This window comes from Mastomys coucha, unplaced genomic scaffold (assembly GCF_008632895.1).
Source record: "Mastomys coucha isolate ucsf_1 unplaced genomic scaffold, UCSF_Mcou_1 pScaffold8, whole genome shotgun sequence".
In the NCBI taxonomy this organism is placed as follows: Eukaryota; Metazoa; Chordata; class Mammalia; order Rodentia; family Muridae; genus Mastomys; species Mastomys coucha.
Genome location: NW_022196914.1, coordinates 63,173,621 through 63,201,476, shown reverse-complemented (window position 1 = coordinate 63,201,476; position 27,856 = coordinate 63,173,621). Strand labels below are relative to the sequence as shown.

The 27,856-nt window shown below is 41.4% G+C and overlaps 1 protein-coding gene across 20 annotated transcripts in view; it reads left to right on the top strand.

Moving 5' to 3' along the window:
• Positions 1-27,856, top strand: part of Mast4 (microtubule associated serine/threonine kinase family member 4) — a 604,035-nt gene that overhangs the window by 538,067 nt on the left and 38,112 nt on the right. For all 20 annotated transcript variants that reach the window (XM_031360602.1, XM_031360600.1, XM_031360598.1 and 17 more), the window contains 8 exons: positions 2,932-3,089; positions 4,994-5,069; positions 6,960-7,169; positions 12,237-12,338; positions 13,678-13,810; positions 17,323-17,390; positions 19,503-19,588; positions 26,377-26,585. In XM_031360602.1, coding sequence (XP_031216462.1) covers positions 2,932-3,089; positions 4,994-5,069; positions 6,960-7,169; positions 12,237-12,338; positions 13,678-13,810; positions 17,323-17,390; positions 19,503-19,588; positions 26,377-26,585 — 1,042 coding nt within the window. The remainder of the gene's footprint in view (positions 1-2,931; positions 3,090-4,993; positions 5,070-6,959; positions 7,170-12,236; positions 12,339-13,677; positions 13,811-17,322; positions 17,391-19,502; positions 19,589-26,376; positions 26,586-27,856) is intronic.

The window sequence follows — 27,856 nt, the reverse complement described above, 5'->3', positions numbered from 1 at the left end:
ATCTTTTCTATAAGCACATGAGAGCCAGGCAGTGCACATTTATACTTCCAGCTAAGGCACGAGGGTCACTTGGAAGCCAGCCTAGGCAGCATAGCAAAAGACTGTCTGAAACACACAGAGAGAAGTGAGGCTATGGAGACAGCATTTGTTTCCGATGATCCCATTAGTATCCTGGCGCCTTGATCTCGAAGATGCTCATTTCAGATGAAACCGAACTTAAACTTCCCTGTTGTCCAACATGCTGTGCTTTGAAAGTATGTTTTTGTTTTTTTAAGATTTATTTATTTATTTTATATATATGAGTATAACATTGCTCTCTTTAGACACACCAGAAGAGGTCATCGGATCTCCATTACAGATGGATGTGAGCCACCATGTGGTTGCTGGGAATTGAACTCAGGACCTCTGAAAGAGCAGTCTGTGCTCTTAACCACTGTGCCATCTCTCCAGCCCCAAGGGCATGTTTGAGTCAGCCGCTGGGTGTTTTTCTATAGGTTCCCAGGTACCCTCTGCTTATCCTAGGGTCCCTTGTGATCTGCTCTCTTCCATTCATACCTTGCTTATTTCTCCCTAAGCTAAGGCTCTCTCTAGAGATGCTTCAACCCTCCTTGTTTCTCTAATGCCAATATGACATCACTCCCTACAACCTCTGGCATCACTCAGTCCGTAACATTCCCAGATCTTAAATATAGGTAAATTTCTGATGATATGCTCCAGTAATACATGTGCTGTAGTCACAAAAATTACTTTAGATTCAGTTGAGGTCAGCAGTTTGCTACATGACCACAGTTGTTTTGAAAACTAGAGTTTATTATGTCTTATAAGCAAAACATTAAATATACCATAGGAGCCCCTCCCTCCTCCAAGGGCCCTTCTCTAAGCTTTGTGGGTATTAGTCCCAAGCAAGTAACATCCTTAATGGGTCATGATGCATTTGGAACCCTGGGCCTGCTCCATTTGGAAATTAACTTTCAATTTTAGAAAGACAGTATGCCCTGTACATAATAACCCATCAGTCACAGAACCAGCAAGTCATAATCCAGGATATTAATATTTCTGTAGCAACCTGAATCAACATTCACACTAAGTAGCTTGACTATTTTACATAATTCCCTATCAGATCAGTTGAAACTTTGCTACTTACAATGATTGCTGTAAACTTATATGCAGAAGTGGGTTTGCAGACAGAAATGTGGGCAGAGATTTACCCGTGAAGGTACAGGTAAATTAGAGGGGCGTGTGTGTGTGTGTGTGTGTGTGTGTGTGTGTGTGTGTGTGTTGTATTCTGAATTCAGTTTGTTTTTAGTTCTCTCTCTTGTATTTATGTATGTGTATATATTCTGTTTTTAGTTTTCTCTTTCTCTCATATAGTTTTTACGTTTTTTTTCTCTTTTGTGTGTGTGTGTGTGTGTGTGTGTGTGCATTCATTGTTTTCTCTCTCTCCTGTTTGTGTGAGTATACATTCTGGTTTTAGCTCTCTTCCCCCCCTTCTCTTTCTCTCTCTCTCTCTCTCTCTCTCTCTCTCTCTCTCTGTGTGTCCTTCTCTCTTTCTCGGGAGTGTTTTACATTGGCTTTCCCTGTGCTAGGGATCAGACCTGGACCCTGGTGCATATGAAGCAAGTGTTCTTCCACTGAGCCACACCCTCAGCCCTCCATGGAAATCTCTCCTATTTTCCTATCTGTTAATTTCCTTATCTTTGCTGTTACCACACCCCTGCTTCTCTCCCGCTTGATTTTTAAAGATTCTTTTCCAGACTTTCTGAATTGACTTAGTTCATGTGTTTTATTTCCTTTTTTCATAGTGGAAGTATTTTAAGAGTGCCTGTTTACCCTGAATAAAGCTTTGCTTCACCTCATAATTCTCTCTTGTGTTCTCATTTTTATGGTTTATAAAATAATCTCATTATATTATAAAAATCCCTGTCTATCTTACTATGTACTTAGCAAGACGTTTTATAATTTCAAGGTGTAGGGATATTTTCAGCTCTGGTCATTAATTTCTAAGAATACTGAGCTGCAGTGTTTTACTATTTATGAAGGACGTTCTCTCATAAGGACAGGTTTTTTTTTCCCTTGTTCTTTTTGTTGTTTGTTTTGTTTAATGCAAAACTCTACCCGAATTGACATTTTCCAATGACTAGTATCTTTCAAACATGTGCTTATTATTCTAGCCCTGTTTCCATGTATTCAGAAATCTCAATCTCTTTTATTACTATTGATTTGCTGAGCTTACCACTCTCTAAACCTTGAAGGTAACAATTCCTTCATTGCCCAGTTTCCAAAGTCAGGCTGTTTAAAAGTCACCTGCTCTTAGCTGCTCACCTTCTCCATCACATTCCAGACGATTAGTGATGATTTTTAAGAAGTAAATTTAGAGCATGGGCTAAAGCTCCAGGACCTCCACTGAAACTGTTCATTGGAGAAGAGACCGTACATTCTTGCCCTATACCCTCCCACCCCCAAATAAGGAAAGGAAAGATACATATGTCTCTGTCCTTCCCTTGTGCTCATAGCACAAATGGGTGGCATTTGCATCAAGCAGCATGCTTTTATTGAGGAAGGTTTCATTACCTATTTTATGATCTCACAGCATATAATCATGTTATTTACTTACAAATCAAGAGGTTCTTTGCTGGGAACAGCAGCAGGAACCTCTTCCTTGGGTTTCAAACTGGCTTTTGTCCATCTCACAGGGTTGTTTGTTAACCCAGGAAGGACTCGGTCTTTGAGAAGCTGCAGTCAAATGGGGGGGTGGGGAGGGGAGCGTCTAGAAGGCATGATGAACTCTCAGAAGTCACTTCCTACATCTAGGCTTTAGTTGCTGTCATGGAACCAGTGTAAAATGGTGGCATTGCCCAAGGTTGATGCTCTGATTCATTTCCAGAATTGTTTCTGGAAGTTGTCTCCTAACTCTACTCTGCTTTCTTTCAGTCATCCTGTTCCTCCCAGGAGAAGTTGCACCAGTTACCATACCAGCCAACACCAGATGAATTACACTTCTTGTCCAAACACTTCTGCACAACAGAAAGCATCGCCACTGAGAACCGGTGCAGAAACACACCCATGCGTCCGCGTTCCCGGAGTCTCAGGTGTGTAGACCTGACCTACACTGGTATTTACTGGAATTGTTTGTTTAAAACTATATCTGTAATTTGTATGTGAGTGCTCACTGACTTGTGAATTCTCACAAATAGAAGTGTGGTATTCTACCTATAGATGACATTGTTAATTACCATAGAGAGGTATTATATTTCTTCTAAGTTTTCACAATGCACTAATTGCTACAAAAGCCGTAGAGACTATCTATAAAAAAGTCTAGCCATGGAAAGTTCAAGGTCACCTAATGCCGATGCAAGAGCAGTTCGTGGTATCATATGAAGAGAGCGAAGTTTGTTGAAAAGGAGGTGGGGAGAATAAATGGAAAGATTGTTTCCCCAGATTTGGTATTATAAAGCCTGTTGTAGTCTTCTTATTCCCTCTTCCCACCTAAGTCTTACTTTCTCCGAGATGAGGAGTACCTTCATGGGACTTGGGACTTCTAAGTTTTGTCGTTGGCAAATGCAGTCCTCTGGGTACTGAATAGGGCTGGCTGCTTGCCTTGCTTTGAACTGTAGGTCTCACAGTGATGTCTCCAGAGAGAAGAACCCTCAACCAGGAAGCTTATCCAGGATATTTATGAGAGAGTTCTGGGGAAGCTCACGAATGGGAGGAAAGGGGGAAGCAGGCCCAGGGAGGAGGAGAAGTCACAGTAGAGTATGAGCCCGTCACCCTCAGCCCACTGCAGGCTGGGACACCTGCAGACTCTCTGTTTATACTCTTGCTCCAGCTCGTCAGTCACTGGCTTTTTTTCAGCAGTAGCCTAGGAAGATCCAGTCACTACAGAAGTTCCTTCCTGCAGCTGAGCCTATCCTGCAGGACAGATGGCCAACTCTAGGCTTCTGCGGATGGCACACCCAAAAGCTGGGCAACAGGCCTTCTTAGTAGAGGGAATCAGGGCAAGTGTCCCCTTGTCACCATGAGATCTCAGGGGGACAGAATTCGTATACATCCATCTGTTAAAGCTTTAGCCTTTAAAATTGAGCTTGCTAGATATTCAGTTCAACATAGAAGTTTACTAAAAAGGGGTTTTCCTCTATGTTTCCTGTTCGTAGAGTATCATAAACTGGTACCAAAGGAACCCACACTGGATAATTGCAGGATATGGGAATTTATTTTGAAATCTAGAATAAAAACAAAACCAAACAAACAACAACAAAAAACTTTGCCACCTTATCTAGAGTCACCTTTATTGAATAGGTTCTGCTTTTAATTTTCCTTAAGAAGTATCCAGGGCTATATCTAGCCAAGAATATATATACCCCCCCCCCAAAAAAAAACTGTACAACTATTTTGCCAGGAAAAAAAAAACTACAAAGTGGTAAACATACAAAAGTACACAACAAGTCATATTTCTGGTTTCTTATCATATGTAATGCCTACCTCAGCATCCCAAATAAATACTTGTTAGAGTAGAAAATGGATTTCACCAGAACACCTGTGCCATGGTAGGCTCTTCCCTGGTGGAGTGTGGCAGAGCGCAGGTGTATGAGAGAAGTGTGAAATTGCACTGGTCAGTACGTCTTGGATGGTGCTGCTAGTGGCCAACTCGTTTTGTTCGATACCGCAGTTCATTGGTTGCCACAGCTACATAAGCTCATGCCACGTGCATGACATAATCTCACTGCAAGGGCATCTTCTGGCAGGGCACCGTGACTGTTCTGTGCCATTGTACTCTGTGAGCTTGCGTTTTAAATCCTGCACACCGCGTGTGGTTTTGGGGTATGTGTGTCTAATGCGAGTGCTAATGACTGGTTCTGTGATTTATCACCCGAGAATCTACTTCTCATACGAGGGTTGCATAGTACTTCCGACACAACGGACTGTTTATAAATAAAAGGCTTATTTTCCTCTTATGCGGTGGCAGGTTTAAAAGGGTAATTTGCTTTGCTTGCAGCCCTGGACGTTCCCCCGCCTGCTGTGACCATGAAATAATTATGATGAACCATGTCTACAAAGAAAGGTTCCCAAAGGTAACGGATGGGATTTAAGATGCCTGGCATCTCAGTGAGTGAGCAACATAGGCTTAGCCTCTGTGAGGTGGTTTTGTTACAAGAAGTGAGGGCCTGGCCCAGTAATGCTTTACATTAAGCAGCACTGTAGCCTTCCTAGAGAGAGAAAAACACTAAACAAACATGAAGAGAACAACTGCTCTGTCTGATGAATGTTGCTGGTGCATACCCCGCAGCAGGGTCCCTGGCAGGTCCAGGAGGAGGCCCTGGCCTCAAAGGCACTACATCCTTTCGACTCATGTTCCTCAGTGGCTGTGCAATGTCAAGAGTGTGCATGGTTTTCCTCTTGGAAGCCAGAGCTTACTGTGGCCTAGAAACTGGTTTCCTTTTTAAATCTATTTTTCCCTTCTCATCTCCCTTTCTAAACCCCTTCCTATAGAAGCAGAAATACATTGTCATGTTCCGCAGCTCAGCTGGTAAAAGGAATTAGACCTAAGCCAGAGTGCAGTATGTCAAGGCTTGTTGCCAGGCCCCTTGGTTACCAGTAGCAGCTCTCTGGGGCCCCACTCCCACCTCCTCACCTCAGTTCCATGCCTTCTCCCAGGGCAGGACAAAGGCTACTTCTCACCAGCCTTTGGACCACCATTTTGCTGCCTTTGTTGCTAGAAGCAAGAGAACAAAGGGAGTTCTTAGGGTCCATAAACCAGGAGCAGAGTACTTATTATTTGTAATGAACCTAACATTGATGGCATTGATTAGCTCCGTTTTACCTATTTATCACATGTCACTTGCCCACCAGGGAAGCAGATATTGACCATGCCTGGTTAATGAGGTTCAATGTGAGAGGAGAGCAGGGCAGGGAGAGGGAATCTCCCTGCCTATGTAGCTCTTATAAGCCAGGAATATTGATTAGCCAGTAGGTCATCACAGGGAAGAAAATGAAGGTTGGAAAGGAAATTGTAGGTCTGTTTTGTAAGGGGCATCCCCTTGGCCATTCGCTAAGGGTATTGCGTTTGCATCATGAGATAAAGTTGCTCTCTGTTTACTCCTAGCACACTGAAACCTCGTCACAAAAACAAACTCTTGGCTCATACTAGGAGATCTCTGGCATAACTCGAGGTTCGAATAACAACTAAAGAAATACATCATATTTTTTTTGATAACCAATCTGAAGGAGCCTATGATCTAACACAACAGCATAGCCCTCCACAAACATGCTTAGAGTTATTTCAAGAAGTTTACATGGACCAAAGGGTGCATCAGATAAGGGGAATTGATGGCCAGAAACATACTTTTTTAATACTGCAAATGTTTATTATCTATATTCCACAAAGTAAGGTGGTGCCTCTCACTTCTCCATCTCCCACTTCCACTCCCACTTGCTAACCCCCCCCCTTTTAGAGCACTGTTAGTTTGCTAATGGAAGGCACAGGAATTTTCTCTATTGCTCTGCCCGACATGTGCACACTTTCCTGTAGTAGCATTGTCCTTGCCAGACTCGAGCACGTCAGTGACTCATGAGGTTCACAGATGCAGCATTAAGACCAGCAGCCAACATCTACACTCATTCTCAGTTAGTGGGTTCAGTCAGTGGGTTCACACTAAGGTGTAATTACGTGTTTACACCTTGGTCATATCATGCAGAAGTGAAGTTTCTTGTGTCATGTGTGTGTGTTAGTGATGGTGGTGGTGGTGGAGACAGAGTACAGAGCCTCACTCACACTAGCCAAGTGCTCTCTACCAGTGACCTATACTTGCAGCCCAAATGAAGTTTCTTTCAAATGCAAGTCTTAGGATTTTCTTTAGCAACTCACAGTCTGAAAATGAAAGAGTACCCACTGAGTGGCTCATGCATGACTCCTTGTGTTACACCTACATGTGTGTGTATGTGTGTGTGTCTCCTTCCAACAGGCCACGGCTCAGATGGAAGAGCGTCTAAAGGAAATTATCACCAGTTACTCTCCAGACCATGTTCTCCCCTTGGCCGATGGAGTGCTTAGCTTCACTCACCATCAGATCATTGAGCTGGCTCGGGACTGTTTGGATAAATCCCACCAAGGTCTCATCACGTCCAGATACTTTCTTGAATTGCAGCACAAACTGGATAAGTTGCTACAGGAGGTAGGAACAAGGTTTCTATTCTGAGTGTAGTTCTCTGATTTGTTCTGTATTCCTCTTGGGCAAAATACTTTTGTGAAGCCCTTTGCTTATAAGGAGTTCCCTAAAAGTGGGAGTTCACATTCCAGGAATGTGTGCCATTGTGAAGGGTGGTACCCACACAGCAGGTGTGCAAGTAAACCTCATGGAGTGCTACTTGCTATGAGTTGGTTCTGGTCATTATGTATAGTAATAGAAAATTAATGCAATCACTTTTATAGGAACCTTGGGACCCAATATATCTATGACTCTAGCATAAGTGGATTGTGAAGGATTTTTAAGCAATGATTCCCTGCCCCCTAACATTACCTATAAAATTATAAATTGCCTAAGTATATGTGTGTTATTTGATGGTGCTATCTAATTTTAATATCTAAAAAAGCTAAATGGGAAACTGTTGGCTTCTACTAGGCTGTGTGTCCTGTTCATTAACCTGCATGCTGTATTGGGTAGTAAATTGGTAACTTCTATTTTGTAATTGGTAACTTTAATATCAGTTCTTCTTCTAACAAAATATCCAATTTCCAAAATGACAGATAAACACAGGGCCCTGTCTGCCCAACTCCTGATAACACCTAGAATGGGCAGGGAATGTGTATGAGGGAATAGAATTTGTGTATGATACAGCTCTTCTGACTGAAACTGATTGGGCGCAGCCTACACAGGAAACCTATTTAACCTATAGTGGATTTATAGAATTTCTGTATCTCTTGGGGCATAAATTATATCCGTGTAAATGTAATCATGGTGGGTTTTTTTAATCTCTGAATAAATGTATAAGTAACCCACTAAACTGAAGGAAAATATTAACTTTGGAGAAATCCATCAGCCCTCTCTCCTACATGGCTAAGTCCTCACAGGATAAGAAGGTGCCTCTCTGGCTAGCAGCTGCTATTTTTCCTTCCTTACTCATCCAAGCTCCCCAACAGCATTTTCTCCATGGTTCCCATTTCTCATATGTCACTTGTAGAGCCATGTTCCTTAGATTGTCTCTGAGGGTGAACACTCAGCTTTTGGGTTTGGTTGTTATTCATTTACCATTTGACATTACCAATTCTGTCGTAAATTAAACTGAATGGGAATGTGTAGGGAATTGCCCATGTACTTGACTATCCTGGCCATGTACACTTGCTGGCAGAGCTGCTAAGGCTCACACTCTTGTCATTGTGCCGCACCCACCACACAACCATGGTAATGCATGGACCAGCACTAGTCCATAGATCGTACTTCAATTGGAGCACAAGGATTCTGCAAAGCCATGTGCTTTCTTTGTACACCTATAATGGTATATGACATGTAGATATTCTCAAGTACTTTGTCCCATGAATGGCTTCTGAACACCTCACACGAAATGTCTTGACCATTGATTCTGCTTTCGATTTATGGGAGCAGGACTGTTTTTACCACAGTTTCTTCACCAATCTCCTTTCTATCCCTTGACTATATACCCTTACTCTTGGGACTCTCTGTTTATTCCTTCCCTGTTTCTTATAAAGATTTCCTTTCTAGCCCACATTTCCATGAGTTTTCTCTAATCGCATTTGTGTTCTCCTATTTCTCCTCCCCCTACTGGTGGTCTTGTTGTCTGTTGTCTTGAATGACAGTCCTTTAGACTTTGGTTGCTTTCCATGTATATTTCAGACCATTAGCTTGCAATCAACTTGAGATTCATGTGTCTGCCTGCCTCTTGTGTATCTTTGGACTCGGCAAGCCTGCTGTAGTAGTGCAGGTAACACCAACATGGCTCAGGTAGACTTAGCATCTTTTTAACCAGAGCTGTGAATACCTAGGACTGTGGACTCATCAGTACCACGGTATCCCTAGCACTTGCCAGGATTCTATGTTAGGATAACCTCTGCCTACATCAGGCAACTGTTAGCATCTTCCCGGCTCTTTCTAGAGATTCTCTACCTTTTTCTGTTGTTACCTGCCTCAGATCCTCCTCTTCACCAGACTTAATATTTCCAAACCTAACCCTTCAAATCCATGTATCTCTTCAGTTCTGAGATTAGCTCAACCCTTTTCATTGATCCATTCAGCTTAAGACAAACGCGACAGCATGACCTGTGTCTATAGTCCCCACTTATTCTGCTTATCCATGATGCATTCTAACAAGATTCGAGGCTGGAAGGGAGGGAAGCCTTACATTTCTATCAGCGAGCTCTTTGAAGACCATAAATCCTCTTTTATTTCCTGGTGCCTAGCTCAGTGCTCAGTGTCTGGTATTTACGGATTCCTCAGTGATTTTGGAAGGGAGAGAAAAAGGAAGAGAACACACTTGGAAGCATATCAAAACACTTGATCCCTGATGATATGATGTCAAGTATCTCTTCTTCTGCTCCTTGTCATCACATGAAGGGGCTCTATAGTCAGCCTCTATGACGTGCCTCTTCCTGAACTCCATATGGCCACCCAAGATACAAGCAAGATGGAATCATGAAGACCGGCTTAGTCTTGTGTTCTGTCCTGTCCTTTTCAGGCAGTTCCTTAAGAAGAAGGCATCGAGGCTGGGCAGTGGTGGCACATGCCTTTAATCCCAGCACTTGGGAGGCAGAGGCAGGCGGATTTCTGAGTTCTAGGCCAGCCTTGTCTACAGAGTGAGTTCCAGGACAGCCACGGTTACACAGAGAAACTCTGTCTCGAAAAACCAAAAAAAAATAAAATAAAAAAATAAAAGAAGGTATCATCGACATCCAGAGTTATGGAAACCTACCCTATAGTTTTTGTTGATGTATGGCAGACGTGGCAGATTGTTTTATGGCAATTAAAAATAAGTCTTAGCATTTCAGGGATCTTCTGAGTGGGTGGCGCGATAGATGCAAAAGGTTAATTTTTAGAGAACTTTCTCTTTGATCTGGAGAAGCACGGATACTGGTGCCCCAAAGGTCATTGTTGGAAGGGAGTAAGAGTGTCTTCTTGTGCTCCTTCCCAAATGCAGTTTCTTTCAATCATTTGCAACAGTTCAGTCTCCTTTTAGAGGCACACTGCCAGTATCTGTCCAGAGCATGGAACAAACCTGACTGAGAAGAGCAGGCCCCTTCTGGGGAGAGTGGAGCTGTGGGTGCATGCTGTGGCTTCTCTGGTGTGTACTTGTCCATTTCCAGATGTGACACTCAGACCCCAGCAAGCCTGTCTCCTCACCATGTTTCCACTGTCAATCTTTTGCATAACCCAAGGCACAGATCTTCTCGTGATTTGAACAGCTTGATTTAACAGATGCCTTTTAAAGGCCGGGGTCTAGGTCAATTTCAGATGAATGCTTTTATGTCTACAGTCTCTATTTCACTGAAGTGTATTTAGCCAAAGAAAATAAACCACAAAGGAAACTCTAACCTACTCTCAAATCTGGGTCACAATCCTTTTTAATAGTGGCCAACACTTACAATACAAACTCTGGGACTCTACTAGTCCATTTTGAGCTGCAAGGCAACAGGAAGCCAGTTCCTTCTCACGCTGTGCTAGTCCATTGGTGGTTGTTTTAGTGAAGCCTGCCTTCCTACATGAATTTAGTAAATAAATATTATTTAAGCTAATAGAACTCGTATGTCTTGGAGTAAGATGTTGCTGATATGTGTAAAAAGTTTGAACGTGTCATCATTTTGATGGTCTTTGAAATGAAACCTTTCCCATTTGAATTGACTATTCTCTTTTTGGGGGAAAACACCAAAGCCTGTGTCAGTGTTTTAGATAGTCTTTATATCTGTGAATTCTTAACACAGCAATTATTCTAGGAACATCCAACCCAGAGTGTCACCAAGATGTTAGATAGGCTTCTGTTTGTCTTTCAACCTTTCAAGATCTGTGTTTAGTGATAATGAACCACAAAAAAAAGAATATGTTACTTTTCTGAGGATTAATTGTATTTCCTAAATTTTTTTTCTTCCAAAACAAACATTAGAAAGAAGTTTAAAGGTAGCTTGTGTTTGATATATAGACTATTTTTTTCTAAAGATATAGAACACATCATATTCTGAAGCTAGTTCTTCATTTTCATGCAAGCTATGGGTTGCTGCATTAGCTTAAATGTAGTGGACATGTTATAATTATTTTTTGCAAGTTTTATCTGCATGCTTTTTTGAACGTGGGACTTGTCATTGATGAACACTCCCAAGAATGATCAAACATGTGTCTTAACATTTCTAAAATTATATCCTGTGGTCCTGGCAACACTTTGTTTCTGTTCCTACATCTTTAGAAAATTATATCATAAAAACCTTAAAAATTATGAAGCCTACAAAAATAAACATACATAGTTTCCATTCAAATTTTATCCTATGCCAGCTCTAGTATTATATTGCCAGATTTATTCAAGAAAATATTAAAAATGTCATTGTCTATTAACAAGTTAAGCTCTGCTGTTGGAATATTTATTGTGCTCAGACAACACATAAAATAAAATTTAACAAGTACTTAATCCAGTTCAGTTTTGCTAAGTTAAGTTTCTGGGTGTTATTCATTCAGTGAGTGTTGTTGCGTCTACATGTGTATCCGAATATAAGCAATATGTGATTACCATTTGGTGTGGCACTATATACACCCCACATGTGGTAAAATACCTGCCTTGCAGGGTAATCACACTATGTGCATGAACTACATTTCACAAGTATGTTAAATTCCTGGGATAATAAAAACAGTCCATCTCTACCTTAGCCACCAACTAAAATGTTCCATCAGCCAGGGCCAAGCTCCTGGGGCCTTGCTCATCAGCTGCTACTGCTGGCGCCTTGCTCTTAGTGGACCATAAATTTAATGCCTCCTTCATTCATGGCTCACATTAACAGTCCTCCTCCTTCCACTTGATTTCTAAAACATAATAAATCAAAGTTTTGTGATTAAACTTTAGCTAATAGAGCTATTTTGTAGATGTCTGATAGTGTCCATTTATGTTAGAGATAATGCCTATTAAGAGTGTTTTCTAGGTCACTTAATTTCTGATTTTTAAAACATTAGCCAATTAGCATGCTTTGCTGATTTTCTTTTCCACTTAGTGGAACCCTCTCTAGCATCCTTCTACTCATTGCTTTTTCATAGGCTCATGATCGCTCTGAAAGTGGAGAACTGGCATTTATTAAACAGCTAGTCCGAAAGATCCTAATTGTCATTGCCCGTCCCGCTCGGTTATTGGAGTGTTTGGTAAGTTGCCTGTAGATGTGACTATATTATTTATCGTTAAACGTGGAAAGTATCGGCCCTTGGAAGGCTCTGATTTCACTTAACTTCAACCACGGGTGCTAAACAGAGAGAGTCAGGAGGGACTACAGCATGTGAATGCTTATGGCGACATCCATATGTGGCCTGTCTCCTCTGATTTTGAGAAGGAATTCTGGTGTTGGCACTGTTATTAAGCAGTAGTCATATTGTATTCTGGTCAAACTTGAAGGATGATCATGAAATAATATGCTTGGCCCTATTTCAGCATGATAACCTTATGCCATAACTAATTTAAAATGCTTAGTATGCCTCGTGTTTCTGGAGTTGCTAAGATTCAGACTGAAGGAAGTCAGGGGTATGGTGACCCATGGCTATAATTATTGGTTATAAAACGTGCTAGAAATAAGTGCTAGCTGGCAACCTACTTGAAAGCAAGGCATCACCCAGATCTGGAGGGATGAGACTTTTAGACACTAGCTACCTTTCACGTCTGTATCTTTTGGACCAGTGATCATTTTCTTCTTTCAAGATTTTTATTTTTATAATACTTTGAGACTTCAGTCAAGACTGTAAACAAATTTGATTCTTTGAGCACAGTCTTTAAGGGCCTGTGAGTACAGTATGAAAATTCAGTTTCAGCTTCTGCTGACGACTAATGTCTGTCCGTGTGTTATGGCTTTCAGCGTCACTCATGATGTGTATCTGGTCTCAGGTGCTTTGGTTTCATCCTTCCTTTAATTAACATTCATAATGTTTTATGAAATGGAAATATTCATAGCTCCATAAATATGCAGAGCGCCTGGTGAGACACAGGAGGGGGTGGTCTCAGGAACAAGCAAGCTGGGCATGGTGGCACATGCCTCGGAGTTCTCAGTCACTCAGAGGGCTGAGGTGGAGTGTTCTTATGTTGAAGAATCTGAGGCCAGTCTAAGCAACACACTGAGACCCCAACTCAAAACAAAAAAAGAGCAACAGTAAACCTATTTTTCAGTGGACTCCTGGTCTTTAATAAAACATATTACCTTCAAAGTAACATCACAGAGAAACCGGAAGACTGGAAATAGTCATTTCCTTTAGGTTACCAACTGTATATATGCATGCATGGTCTTGGAGTAGGCATCAAATATGAGGTGAGAATTCTATACTGTGTAAGGCACTTACCTCTTCTCTTCATATACAAACTTCAACCATGTCAGCCTCATTGTGAGTGAGATTTATGTAATAAAACCTCAGCCGTTTTTTTTTTGTTTGTTTGTTTTTTGTTTGTTTGTTTGTTTGTTTTGACTTGGAGAACTATTAATCCGTGCTTGTCATCTGCCAGGAATTTGATCCTGAAGAATTTTATTACCTATTGGAAGCTGCAGAAGGCCATGCCAAAGAAGGCCAAGGAATCAAAACTGACATTCCCAGATACATCATCAGCCAGCTGGGACTCAATAAAGACCCTTTAGAAGGTGAGTACTGGTGGTATTGTCCTTCACTCACTCTGACCCTGGCATCTAGGAGAGCTTCATGATCAACCTTTATGTTTCCCATGTTGGATATCTCTCTGAAAAGCCCCCTTTTGTGGGAGACTAGTTAGTATCAGAAACAAATAATAACGGTTGAGTCTAGAGGAGACAGTGAGCATGCCCATTGTATACCAGCTAGAGAACAGGGTTGGCCTTGCTAGACTAGAGGCCTCCAGATATGAGAGTACTTGGTGTCCCCAGGAGCACTTAGGGGTCCATCCTCCCTGAGTCCTTCACTTGCAAAGCTCAGTGGGGTGACTCCAGAGAGTACTTTTAATTTTCAAAGCATGGCTAGAAATCATCGTTCACTTAAAATTGACATTTAAATTTCATTCAGGAGGAATGCAGCTAGAGTAGCTGACTTTAGGTCGAGTGCGGTCTTCGTAGCTACCTTTCCACCTTACTTGTCTCAAGTAAGCGTGAAAATTAGTCATACGTGAAAGAGAGCCCAAGGTGAAGAGGGATGACTCCTTCAGAGCTTGTGAGAGGGATACATGGTTGATCCTCACGAGGAAAGGTATAGCTCTATTAAGTACAGAGAATAAGAAGCATCCTGTAGGCATTTCCCCCACCACCACCAAAAAAAAAAAAAGAAAAAGAAAGAGAGAGAGAGAAAGAGAGAGAAAGGGAGAAAGGAAGAAAAGAAAATCTAATATTGGTTTCTCCTCCCATCCTTTTCTAGTTTTCTGTTTGATATTGTTATATATAGCACTTTTCTGCATACCACCCCAAAGACTCATAGACTACCATGGAGTCCCTTGTTCCAAGTCATCTTCCTGGTTCATTAAATTGAATTTGCAGACAGTATTTACCCTGTTCAATTGTTTGTGACAGAGGTAAATGTTGATGCAGAGAGATTTATTTTTTTTCCTGTCCTAAGCTAGGGAGCTGCTTTCTGGCCCGCTCTTTCCCATCCTCCCCGACTGGTTTGCTCTTGCAGACATTGTATCTTTGCTTCTAGTGAAATGATGCATGCATTACCAGGAGATAATGCCAGATAAGTTTAGACTGTCCTGAAAGCAGTACCACAACAGATTCATCACTCACTGGGGCTGCCGACGGCTTCTCTGAAAAGTCCCCTGGGGAGAGATTTTCTCCCATGGCTTTTAAATTACCATCTTTACCTTTTTGAATCATGAGTCTTCAGAAATGGTTTAAATCAATGAAATAAAAAGGGCAGATGTTTAATGGTATTTAGATGAGTTTTAAAAAATCTCTTCAGGCATTACAAAATGATGGCTTAGCTTCCTGCCTCAAAAGCTGACACTTGGTTCCATCCCATTACTACCCACTGCTTACAAATAATATGGATTTCCCAGATAATAGTGATTTAGCTGAAATTCTATTTAAAACAGAACCCTCTTTTAATTTTTTTTTTTTTATAAATATAATTGGAGAGGGGAGGCTGTCAAAGCATGTTAGAGTGACTCTTCACGCCGGTGTAGTTAAGGCTGTGTCAGCCTGTGCCTTGCCAACCAGTGAGCCCTGTGCAGTTTTCTTCTGGCTTTAAATGTCACTATAGACAGAACTTTGACGCATGAACAATGCGATGCCCTCTCATATATCTGAATAGATTTAAAACAAGACAAAACAGTAGTGATCTTCGACACATTTGGGTTGAATAGTGTAAATTTATCCCTAGGAATTTATCTTTACTCCTAGTAGTTTTCTTGATTCATTCTGAGAAAAGTCTTCCAATATATTTTTAATACTTAAAATGACTTCTCCAGGTACTTTGATTACAAACTCCTCGGATACTTTTGCTTTGCTTTCTTGTTCACATCACAACAGACTAAGCTATGTCCGCCCTTTGGTACGTAGGAGCGAGTTCTAGGCTGGGCTGTGACCTGGACTGCGCAAATGCATAAGCCACTTGTGTCTCCATAAAATTAAGTCAGTAAGAATTGGCAGACATAACTCTATGATGGGACAGCACAGTAGGTGCTTCTCAAATAGAAATGCCTAGTGCTACTTTTGCTACACAGTATCAAATAGTCTCTCAGTTCTTGAAAACTCCTCAAACCAAATGCACTTCGGGTTCTCCAGGTCTCTGCAAGTAAAGGTGCAGGCCACACTGCAGGCCTGAATCCTTTCTGTGACACCAAGAAAGTGTTTGCTCTAAGCACAATTTTACTCTGGAATTTCACCGGCATCTTAAGTGGGGAAGTTAGTGCCACTGCTATTTCAGCATCTGGAATTTATACATTTTCACCTAAAGGCAGGACCCAGTGTGCTTTTGCTTTCTCTAAGTTATGATAATCACTGCCCCTGAATATGTGTATATATAAGAATACAAACATATAAAATAAAGGCCCAGGGGGCAATTTTAAATGCTTACAGAACTGCTAAAACTATAACTCTTTGTTAACACATTCAATTTTGAAAAAAATACACTTTTGGTGAAAATTCTTTCATATTCCTTATTAAACAAAATTTACCTGGGTGATGGTGGTGCACACCTTTATTCCTAGCATTCAGCAGGCAGAAGCAGGTGGATCTCTATGAGTTTAAGGCCAGCCTGTTCTGAAGAGCTAGTTAGTTCCAGGACAGCCAAGTCTACACAAAGAAACCTTGTCTCAAAAATCCAAAACAAACAAACCAAAAGAAAAGTCTTAAAGATAGTATGGAGATGAATACTAAATAAATTAGACTTTCTCATTTACTTAAACAAACTCAACGATGCCTTCCAAACCGTGGGCTGAGCAATTAGACATTAGATGTCTTTGTCACTTTTAACAAGACCACTAGGGAAGTACTTAAGCTTGTGTCAAGCCTGTGGCATCCAGCCCAGAATTGACTACTCTGTAAATGTAATTAATAAATAACAATCAACATTTAACGAGCACTTAATTCTTATTAGTGAATATGCTGAGAGATTCCTATGCATTGGCGTGTGTAATACTCACCAAAGCTCTAAGATATAATACTGCTTACATCTTTCAAAAGAACCTGAGGTTTAAAGCCCTCAGCTAAGAAGTGATAACCCAAGGATTTTCATCCTCTACCACCACCATTACTGCCTCTGGAAAACTGAAACTGAGAATCATTCTCAAATTGTAGCCAATGCATCTTTGCTGTGTGGTAAGCCCTTGGAAGACTTGCCTCGCTTGGATTATAGACAAAGCTGCTAGCTCACCCTAGGCTGTGCAAGCTAGACTGCATGCATGAGCCAGTGCCTACTGCTCACTGGAGCAGAGGCCCAGTGTCCTGTGTTCCATGTTCCTAAGTCTGGCTAGTCATAAAATTGGAGATCCAGAGAAAGTGTCATTAGTATATGTTCAAAATACCAGCTGTCAATTCTCACCTTTGAGGCTGGAAAATGTGCGTATTGGTTTATAGGCTGAATTTTTCTTTCTCTCCTTTTTAAATGATGAGAATTTATTTCTCTTCTGTTTTGGCTTTGTCTTCTTGTATAATTTCAGTGTTTCCTTCTTCCCCTTTTGTTTTAAACTTAGAAATGGCTCAGTTGGGAAATTACGACAGTAGGACAGCAGAGACACCAGAGACGGATGAGTCAGTGAGTGTGAGTATCGCTCCTGATAGAATGTGATGCTGGGGTTTTTTTCTGTTTCTTAGCATCTGGAGATTTTTTTTGACTCTGTTAACTTTATTCCATAAATGTTTATTGTCTTTCTGTGGGAAAGGCATGGGGCTTATACTTTTAGTGCCTCACTCCTAAGAGAAGCAGAAATTTAGAAAAACATCATATGCACCAAAATAGCAACAATGAGCATGGATAACACCCATGAAGAAAAGATGACCATGAGCCAGGAGACCATTCCAGAAATAGATTTTTCTTAGTGGGCCAGTCCCAGGAGAGTTTTTCAAGGGCGTGGCCATTGAGTTGAAATGGGAAAAAAAAATGAGTAAGCCATGAAGGGACAGAAGAATGCTCTGGATATAAGGTGTGCCTCGAGGCTAAAGGCCAAGAAGACTCCTGAGCCGGAGAGCTTGGAGGAAACTAGTCAATAGGATCCTGCTCACATCTCTCAGGTGGCCTTCTTTTTAAGGTAGTAGATAGTAACTGAGTGGGAGAGTGAGTCTGAGGGAGGAGGGAATAAACTGGGAGATGACCTGGCCAGAGTCATGGCTTGAAAGTGCATGGGATACAGAGACAGGCTGGCTGGCCACAGGGATATCAGTTAAGAGGCAGCTTCCGTGGCACTGGTGAAAGGTCTTGCTAACTGAGGCCATTCTCCTATGAAGTGAGTATCATTAGAGAAGCCAGGATGAATCCAAGTAACTAGGAAGGTGAGCCATGTTTGGTAGTCTGGGGGTTGAAAACACAGGCTCTAGGTCCAGATTGCCTGCATTTGAAAGCTAACTCCTCTACTTCTTACAAAGTGTGCATACTAGTCAGGGCAGGGGGGTCTCTGAGCCTCAGTTTCTCCATCTGCATAAAAGCTAAATGAAATTCTCCATCTACAGTGGCTAGGAAAGTGCCCCAAAGTTTAAGTGCTAACTGATAGATGCTATGCTAATTTCATTATACAGTTGTGTTGTAGCTGCAGTTCCTTCAAAATATCTAAGAAGAACCATCAAGCTAGTGATTCTAATCTGTACTATTCGGGCTCTCAGAGAGTGAGTTTCCAGTGGATGAGTGGGTGACCTCATCTCATCTCATCGGTAATAGGACAAAAGAGTTAATGAGAGGAGGGCCTGTGCAGAGCGAGCAAGTGGTCCCTGGCTTGAAGTGTTTCCAGAAATGAAGCCATGGAAGTAATAAGATTCAAGTCCTATGGCCAGAGGCCAAGGGGACATGCAAGAGACAGGTGGCAGTTTGAATTGAGGATGTCAAGTAGCTCTGAGGCCAGGGCTGGTTGTGTTTCCCTAGTGGAGATGATAAGATGAAGAAGGAACCAAAGCAGAGGAGAAGATAAGGAACTGGTTTGCAAGCCTTCCAAAGATGAGTAGAAGGCTGTGGGCATTGATGGCAGCCCTGATGAGAGAGACTTGTGCATACCTCAACATCATGGGGTCTTCTAAAATGATGGCGAGGGAATCCTGGTCTCTGTGGAGGGTGCATAGCAGCTGAGGTGAATGGAGCACGAGAGACAGTGAAGCAGTGAGAGAAGACAATCGAAGCACTGAGGTTATTCCTGTTCACTGAGCTAAACTTTTTAGAGAGCTAAAGTTTAGAATTTCGCTACTTAAGACATAGTAAGATTTCTGAAATAGAGGTTAACACTGGCAGGCATTCCACACCTAAGAAATTTATAACCTGCCATCCATAGAGTGCCACAGCGTGAAAAAGATATGATCTAGTCAGAAATGGAGAGGCCATATTCTCCCCTCAAACCCTGGTGACAGCTGTCTGGGCCGTATTTTTCCTAACTGAAAGCAGAAGGAAGGTTTGGCATTTTAGACTTAAGTATTAAAATGCAGGACCAGGATGAAGCTACATATCCAAAAACCTTCACACATCTTCTCTTGACAAAATGGGTTTACCTAAATACAGCTGATGGAGAATCATTAGGAGCCACAAGTCATTGCTGATGAATCAGGGAGAGAGCCTTGCAGCTGATCCCAGGTCCTCTAAGCCAGAGAACATCATGCCTCGGCAAGTTAAACAGCACATTACGGTAATTTCCTCAAAGTCTCAACTGTGTTTTAACTTTCTCATTCCATTCCCTAGAGCTCAAATACTTCCCTGAGACTTCGAAGGAAACCACGAGAGAGTGATTTTGAAACAATTAAATTGATCAGCAATGGAGCCTATGGGTGAGTTTTCCAAGCCAAGCTCTCTAGCATATTGTGAAACACTGGAGTGCGACATTTGGTTTTCAGTTTTACCTTATGATAAGTAAATGCAGCACAGGCACTGGCATTTTAGAAGGCCGTTTCCCCCACGTCAGGAGTAACATGCAGCCAGAATCACTTCTTCTGAACACCTGACAGAAGGCACTGTCACTGACCCAGGGCTTATTTAAGAAGGTTGGAGAGAAAGATTTCATAAAGTAAAAGAAAAACATTCAATATTCCTGTTCCTACTACTTAATCTGTGCTTGCAGTTGAAAAGCACTTGGCTAAGATCATATATGTTTTATGCTGTGTGACTTCTTACACTAGCATGTTTATTAAATTGAAACACTAGCATTTCTTTCTTGATCCATTTTTTATTCCTGAAGGAAGAGACTTTATATTCTAGATTCATACAGATGTCTTCAAAGAATGGATTTGAGGATGCTAGTGGGCACTAAATTCTTGTTACTTTTCTTTCTTTTTCCTTTATTAATAAGTATGTCTTCTTATAATGGATAAGATGGGTTTTCTTTTCTCAAAAATGTTGAGATAGTGTCTCATATAGTACTGGCTCTACTTGAACTTACTGTGTAGCCAAGGGTAACCTTGAATTCCTGATCCTCCTGTTTCCACCCATTGAGTGCTAGGATTAGAGGTTTGTCACTACTGGTTTTTTGGGTGTTATTTCAAGTTTTTTATAATCTGTTGACATCTGCACACATTTTCGTAATCTGCACACACACACTGGACACTTCAGTACCCTGTAACAGTAGTATTTCAATATGTGTGGAATGGTGGTGTCATAGCATTTTCATTTCTTTAAACATTTATTATTTCTTTGTTCTGGGAACCTTTGATTTCTCTCTTGTTGAATTCCTTGATCAGTTTCTATGACACAGTTTCTTTCCCAAGGTATAAGTAGTGACAGTAGTAAATTATAAATAGTAAATTCTGAGTTACCAATAAATAGTGTGGAAGGACAATTAAACATGCAAACTGTGACCTAATCCATTTTAGACTGCCCAAGAATTCTACCTTAATTTAGTATTAATCCCAATTCCATCTGCATGTATACAGAGAGCGATAAATCATCCTGAGAGGTTTACTGCCATTTATCCACATAAGAGCAGATGAGACAGTGATTTTTGTTACGCCACAAGGGATGTTTCTCCTTCCTGTTTTTTTTTTTTCAATTCTAATATTTTCCACGCCATTAACTTAGCAAAGAACTTAAATATTTGTGAACCCTCTCTCTGCCTCACTGGCTTTCAGGATTATGTCAAATGACATGTTTCCTGATGCAGCCAGAAATGCATTTAGATGTTATCTTTTTGCAATATACTCTTTCTTCTTTATAGATATAGAAATACTATAAGTGTTTCTGTTAAATAAAGTAGAATTTTCTACTGTGCAGTCATTTGTGCCTTTTATTTGCTTATTACCTCTTGTTTTGTGGTTGTTCATCCTTCTGGAGATGACCCCAGGCACTCTTAGTAGAAAGAAGCCAGCAGGTTGATCTCTCAGGCACAGGATTGGAGCACTTCTTGGGTCTTTTTCAGCAGTAGAATGATTCCGGAAGGAGGCATTCTAGGGAGCAACCTTTTTATAAATCTTGGGCATGTATCTTAGCAGTATTTGGAGTTCTAATTGGTTGAGTAAACTCATTTGTAGTGCAATTAAACCACTGTATAGTAGATGAGGTATATCACACTTTGGGGAACGGTTGGGAATATACAAGAAGTTAAACAAGCTGTGAATTAGTAAACACCCAGGATATAGGCCAAGTCATTAGTGGGCTCACAAGCTGCCTGTCGGAGCCTCTGCTGATCAGCCAGAACCATTTCCCCCTCTTCTCTTCTCAGAAGTAATATCTCATTACATTTCTGACAGATTTCCTTTCTATCTGAATTATTTTTAATTTAAAATTGGGATGGAGCTAACCCTGTCAATTCAACCAGCCGCAATACTATCCTCAGGCTAGCTGAACAAATAGACCTTAAGAAGGGTCGAGGATCTGGGCTCTCCCACTCTTTGTTATCTGTGTAGTAGGGGTCACTCCTTCGTCAGGGGCTTGGAGTCACGCAGACTCTGTCTCCCCAAAAGCTGTAGGTGCTGGGAACCAACCCTCTCCTTAGAAAAGCATGGTAAGACATGTGTCTTGTGCTTGCTGACTGTATGTTGGTAAAGCCAGTGTGATAAGTGTGTACTGGTCTCCAGGTGGAAGTATACTAACATAGTACTCATAGAAGACTGATGCTAGTAAGTCCAGCATTATGTTGGCCTCTTTGTCTGTGTTCTCTGCTTAAGGGCCTGGGGTGGTAGTTGATAGCTTTTCTATTTGTCTGTGGAGGAGCATCTCAGGTATACAGAGCCTCTAGTACCAGGCAGAGTATTCTATGCCCTACAAGTATCCTTTGATTATAACTTTCTCTTATTCCAATGGAGAAATAAAGACCTAACTTCTGACATTGAATATTAATTGGACTTTTAAACCAAAACCTCAAAGAGGATTTAAAGAGTTTTATTTTTGTTTGTTTGTTTTACTCTTTGGACTGGGTGGGTCAAAATGGGGTCTTCAGTAGTTGAGGCTGGCCTTCTATTTGCTATGTAGACTAGCTTTGACCTCCTGATCCTCTTATTACAAGCTAAAAAAAAAAATTGACTCAGAATTAAAACACTTAAAAGTTACAACATTTCTCCCTCATTGTACTTTTCTTTTTGACCTTGATACACACTATTCTCTCATGTCTCAAGGGCTCAGAGACATTTACTAGTGAGACACATGAATGTAGGCTGACACACACCCATTTGCACATGAGCTGTGGTCACCTACTCCCTAAGCCCGACTCCCTGCTGAGGATCTGCTGGCTCACATTTGTGCACTGGGCTTTTAGAGTCTCATGATTTCATATGCATTAGGATTATGCTTCCAATAGGGCAGGTGTTCCCTGGGCTTCAGCATCCCTCTCATGGGCCTTACTTCTTTTTATCTTGTGTAGGCAGAGAGACGCCTGGCTCCTGGAGGGCAAGAGTCTCCAGCTGCCTTTCTACCATGTCATTTCCCACTCTTGGGCTTTTCTGTGGAAGAAGAGACAGAATAGCCTTTTCCAATGAAGCAGTGCTGGGGGCCAGAAAACAAAGAATTAGAAAACCTTAGCAGACAATGCAGTGTTGGGCCATTAGGACCTTCATACTTCATTCAGTAGTGTTAGCTATCCATCAGTTCCTCTGCCTCTGACTTTTGTTCTTACTATGGATCTCTTTCTCAGTGCCTTGCTCTCTGCTAATGTAAGTAGATCTAAAACATCACCATATAGGGAAAGATGTATGTGGCATATACAGTTATTACTAAATAAATATTAGCATTAAGTATAATGCTCCAGTCAGGTGATGGTGGTGCACACCACCCAGCACTCAGGAAGCAAAGGCAGGGGGATCTCTTGAGTTCCAGTCCAGTTTGGTCTAAGAGTGAGTTCTAAGACATCCACGGCTACACACGGAAAGCCTTTCTTGAAAAACAAAAATAATATTCCAAGAGCAAAACCAGAAATATCAGAAACTAAGAACATACAATGAACTAAAAGCAGAGGATAGCCCAGTGGTAGATCACTTGCCCAGAATGTTCAAGGTTCTGTGTTCGGTGCTCAACGTTGTAGAAATGGCCAACAAACCCCCGCCCACAAAACATTCAGCAGCAGCAGATCCCAATTAGGTACTCTAATCTACTTCAGCAGTTTAATCAACTCTTGGTTGAAAACTAAAGTATCCACCTTGTGATGGTTCGAGTGTGGCATTCAGAATATGGGCCTGAAGGTCCACTGAAATTAATATGCAATATTGAAGGCTAGACGGTGTGTTATAATCCAGTTGAATTTAAGAAGAGACAAGCAACTATAAAAAGATGGCATTTTCATGTTTATGTTTTGAGTTCATAATTTTATTTAAAAATCTATCTCCCATTTCAGAAATCCATTTTAATGACAGTCATTTACCAATGTGTATCTTATATTTGGGGGTTGGCCAAGTTGTTTTCTGTACTCCTTTGTGAATATCTTCACATCTGGCCTCCATCATGACTCGAAGCAGCTTTCAAAATATATAGACTTTTTTATTTTGCCCTAATTAGTGGTTCTAAAAAAGGAAAATACAATAAAAGCTTTTCACCAGATATAGAAATATGTACTAACTGGTTAGTTAATTTAAAAATTGGTCATAATAAGAAATCTTTAGGAAAACATATACAATAAACATTAAAGTTTAACCTACATTATATGTATATTGTCTTTAGTTTTGAGGCCTTTGAAGACAGTTGACATGAGCCATTCTTAAAATGCATGGTTTCTGTTTCCCAAGGTTAAAGGTAAAGCTGAAACTTGAAGCAGTCTGAATGTAGGCCTCTAAATGTTTTGATGGCTTTTGGACTCCTGCTATAACCAACAGGAATTTTCCTTAGTCGTCTGTATCTATTGAGACTTTCCAAAACACTTATTAGCAATAGGACTTCTCATGGTCATAGTGAGATTTCGTTGGTTAGTTCATTACTAGCTGCTTTTCGCTTTACTATGGTCAAGTACATGAGAAGCCCACCTAAGGGCAAAAGGATTTGTTTCAGTCCCTGAGAGTCTCTGTCCATCACAGCAGGGGCATATGGGGGACTGGATTTCCTTCCATATCGGTGGCAGTTTGCAGCACACTTATTATATGTGGCTGACACCAGGGAGCAGAGACCACACCCCTACATCCCCAGCTACCCACTTTTCCTCCCAGCTAGGTCTTTCTAAAGGCTCCACAACCTCCCCGACACCACCACCTTCTGGGGACCAGGTGCTCAAACACTTGAGCCTGTGGTGGCCATTTAACATTCGAATCATAACAATTGTTTTAACTGTTTATTTGAATTAGCTAATTTTTTTTTTTTTAAACAGAGACTTATGTAGTCCAGATGGGCCTCCAGTTTGCTATATAACCAACCAAGGACAATCATGAACTTCTGACCCTCTAGCTTCTTCCCATGTGCCTGAATTAGTTAATGTTGCTATCAGGTGTAACCAAGAGAACAGGTATAACCACAGCTTGTAGGAGCCCAGCACTGAGTCGAGGCATCCTACAGAAGACCCCTAACTTAGCATGTATAAGATGTCCAACTGGCCGACTCTCATGCGCTTTTGTTTTATGGTGAGAATCAAAGGACTGTGCTAGTCAGTGAGTTGTTTTGAGGAGTGTCATCAAGAGACCTTCCTTTGTACCATATGGCGAGCAAGAAACTAGAAAAGCAAATAAAGGAAGAGAGGCCACGGGGAGTGGGCAAAGCCAAAGATAACAGAGAGAGGAATACAAATGCATGACATTGTGAAACAAGAAGAGAGGGGGACACAATGACAAGATGAACACAGATTGGAAACAAAAAGCCAGCCCTAGCTGACCGCTTGAGTTAAATCAGAGTTGACTATACTGAGACTAAATCAGTGTATGCCCTGAACTATTGGTTGAGCAGGGAACAGAATGTCCCAGCCTGCCTTGCAGCCAGCTATTCATTTGACATTACTGAGCAAACCAGTGGAAAACACATTTAAGTTCACATATCTCCTTGTTTTAGAAGCTATACCAATTGTGTGTGTGTGTGTGTGTGTGTGTTTACCATGATCTGTGACTTTTTAAATAAATTATTCCTTATTTGATCAAGGCCTTTGGTTTAGGGCAGCATGTACAACCTACCACACATGTTTATACATATAAATATTTATACAAAGGTTTAGTGCCCCTTTAAGGGATTACAACATTTGACCATTGCCTCCTTAGAAGCTCAAATGTCCCTCCATGAAAATAACAAATGGAATGACTTGGAAGAAGGGGGCCATCTGAGGCCTTCCTTTTGTTGCTTGTGTCCTATTAGGGATTTTAGGACTTCTGCCTTTCTAAGTCCCCCTTTCTCCATGTTATCCCAGTGCTCAGGGAGTTCACTGTCTTTCACCAGAGAGGATCTGGGCAAGGCCATAGCAGAGACTGAATGTGGCCTAGGCTGCTCATTTTATTCTATAAAGTTGCTTCATAGCTTGGCCAGGTTGTGGGGGGAGCAGACATGCAGCTCCGTGGCTTGCCCCCCAGCCCCCCTAACTCCCCGCCTCACCGTTATGCTGGGAAATGCATTTGCTGCTGGAGCTCACAGAGGGTGGTGCATATGGAGTCTGCAGTGAGGAAATATGCGACTCTTTGTTGCAGAACATTCTCATATATCCTCATACACACTTCTCATTTATCTGGAGATTCCATGGGAAGTAATTACTCTCAATTGGAAACCAGGGACTCTAAGAAGCCCTGGTCCTCTATGCAGATCCCAAGGGTATCATTTAGAAAATTATTGCTTTAGTCAGTCCAGAAAACGTGCCTAACATATGTCTAATGCTAGAAAGGATGTCGCTCGTGATCTGTATGTAATTTTGTTAATTCTTCCCAGTTCTGATTTATATATCGGATTTTGTTTTGTTTGTGGAAAAACTGAAAACATCAGCTAGTTCTTGGGAAATAACTCACTCTGGCTGCCCTATTTTTTGGAGCAGCAAAGGCGAACCTGATACTTTATGTATGATCTTTATTAAAAAGCCAATTTGGGTTTGGAATGGGATATTGCTAAGTCACCAGCACAGCTGTGGCAACTTAGCTCCAGCTGTTAGGAACTCAAAAGGCATAGGGTTTATGTGGTTTGTGTGTCCTCCGAGCAGCCTTACCTTCTCTATTCCTGTGAACCCAATACCCGCGTTCCATTGCAGGGCAGTCTACTTTGTTCGGCATAAAGAATCCCGGCAGAGATTTGCCATGAAGAAAATCAACAAGCAGAACCTCATCCTTCGGAACCAGATCCAGCAGGCCTTCGTGGAACGTGACATCCTGACTTTCGCAGAGAACCCCTTTGTGGTCAGCATGTATTGCTCCTTTGAAACAAGGCGTCACTTATGCATGGTCATGGAGTACGTGGAAGGTAAATCGGACTTGCCCAGAGAGAGCGTGGTGCCTGGACCCTGATATCGTAGGCAAAGCTTCATCTTTGCCACATAACGGCTATATCCACCTAGGAGCCCAAGCGAGCAATGAGATGGCCGAATCCCCAGTCATTATCTTCTGATAATTGCTTGTAAAAATGCCTGCTACTATAACAAAGGGGAAATTAGTTGTTATCTGGGAAAAGGTTGTTTTCTTTTTTAATAGCATTTAATCCTAACTACCTCCCTTGGCCATTAAAGTTGGAATATAGGCGATGGGTTTTTTTCCCTACTTCTTTTTATCACATATCATAAAATGGATTCATTATCATTAGTCTTCTCAAAAAGTGAATTTAAAAGATATCCTTTTTAGCCGGTGGTGGGAAATGAAAAATCCAGCCACTCTTCTTTTATTAACCAAGCAGGTCTCAAACTTTATAATTCTTCTGCCTCAGCCTCTTGAGTGCTAGGGTTACCTGACCATGCCCAGCCTCCCCTTCCTCAACCATTTGTGGTTTACATCTTAAATGTTCCGAGTAATCTTATTTCTGTCTCCCCTCCTTCCCTTTTTTTAATTACACGTCTGGGACTTTCCATCTCTCTGACTCATTGACATAAAGCTACCATAGTGAGAAGCTCAGCAGAGGCCCAGACCACCTTCCGTGGGTCTCCTTTAAGCCCTTTGTCTGGAGAGAATCCCTCACTATACATCTCCAAGAAACAGTAGAGACTCCTACAGCTTTCCTAGCTTGCAGATCAGTGGCTTGGCAGCCGAGACTCCTAATGGGTACTGAGTGGTAGATAGAGCCCTAAGCCATTAGCCCCATTGTTCTTTCTACCACACAAGAGCTGTTTGTTTCTGAACTGTTGTGGTGGTTGTTTTTATAATAACTTTTAATCCATATTTGGTATGTGTGAAACTAGGTCCTCACTCCTTTACTAGAATGAACCCCAAATAATCCTTTAAAGGAGTGGTTCTCAACCTTTCTAATGTTGTGACCCTTGTGTTGTGGTGACCCCCCCAACAATAAACTTACTTCATTGCTACTTCATAACTAATTTTGCTGTGAATCATAATGTAAATATCTGATGTGCAGAGTATCTGATATGTGACCCCAATGAAAGGGCCTTTCGACCCCTGGTGGAGAACTGCTGCTATGCGGGTGCCATTATTTCTAACCCGATATTGCAATGAAGTAACCAAGACCACCAAACTCATTTGCCTAAGAGCTGCCAGCTGCTCCGAGACAGTAGGATTCCACCTCTGCAA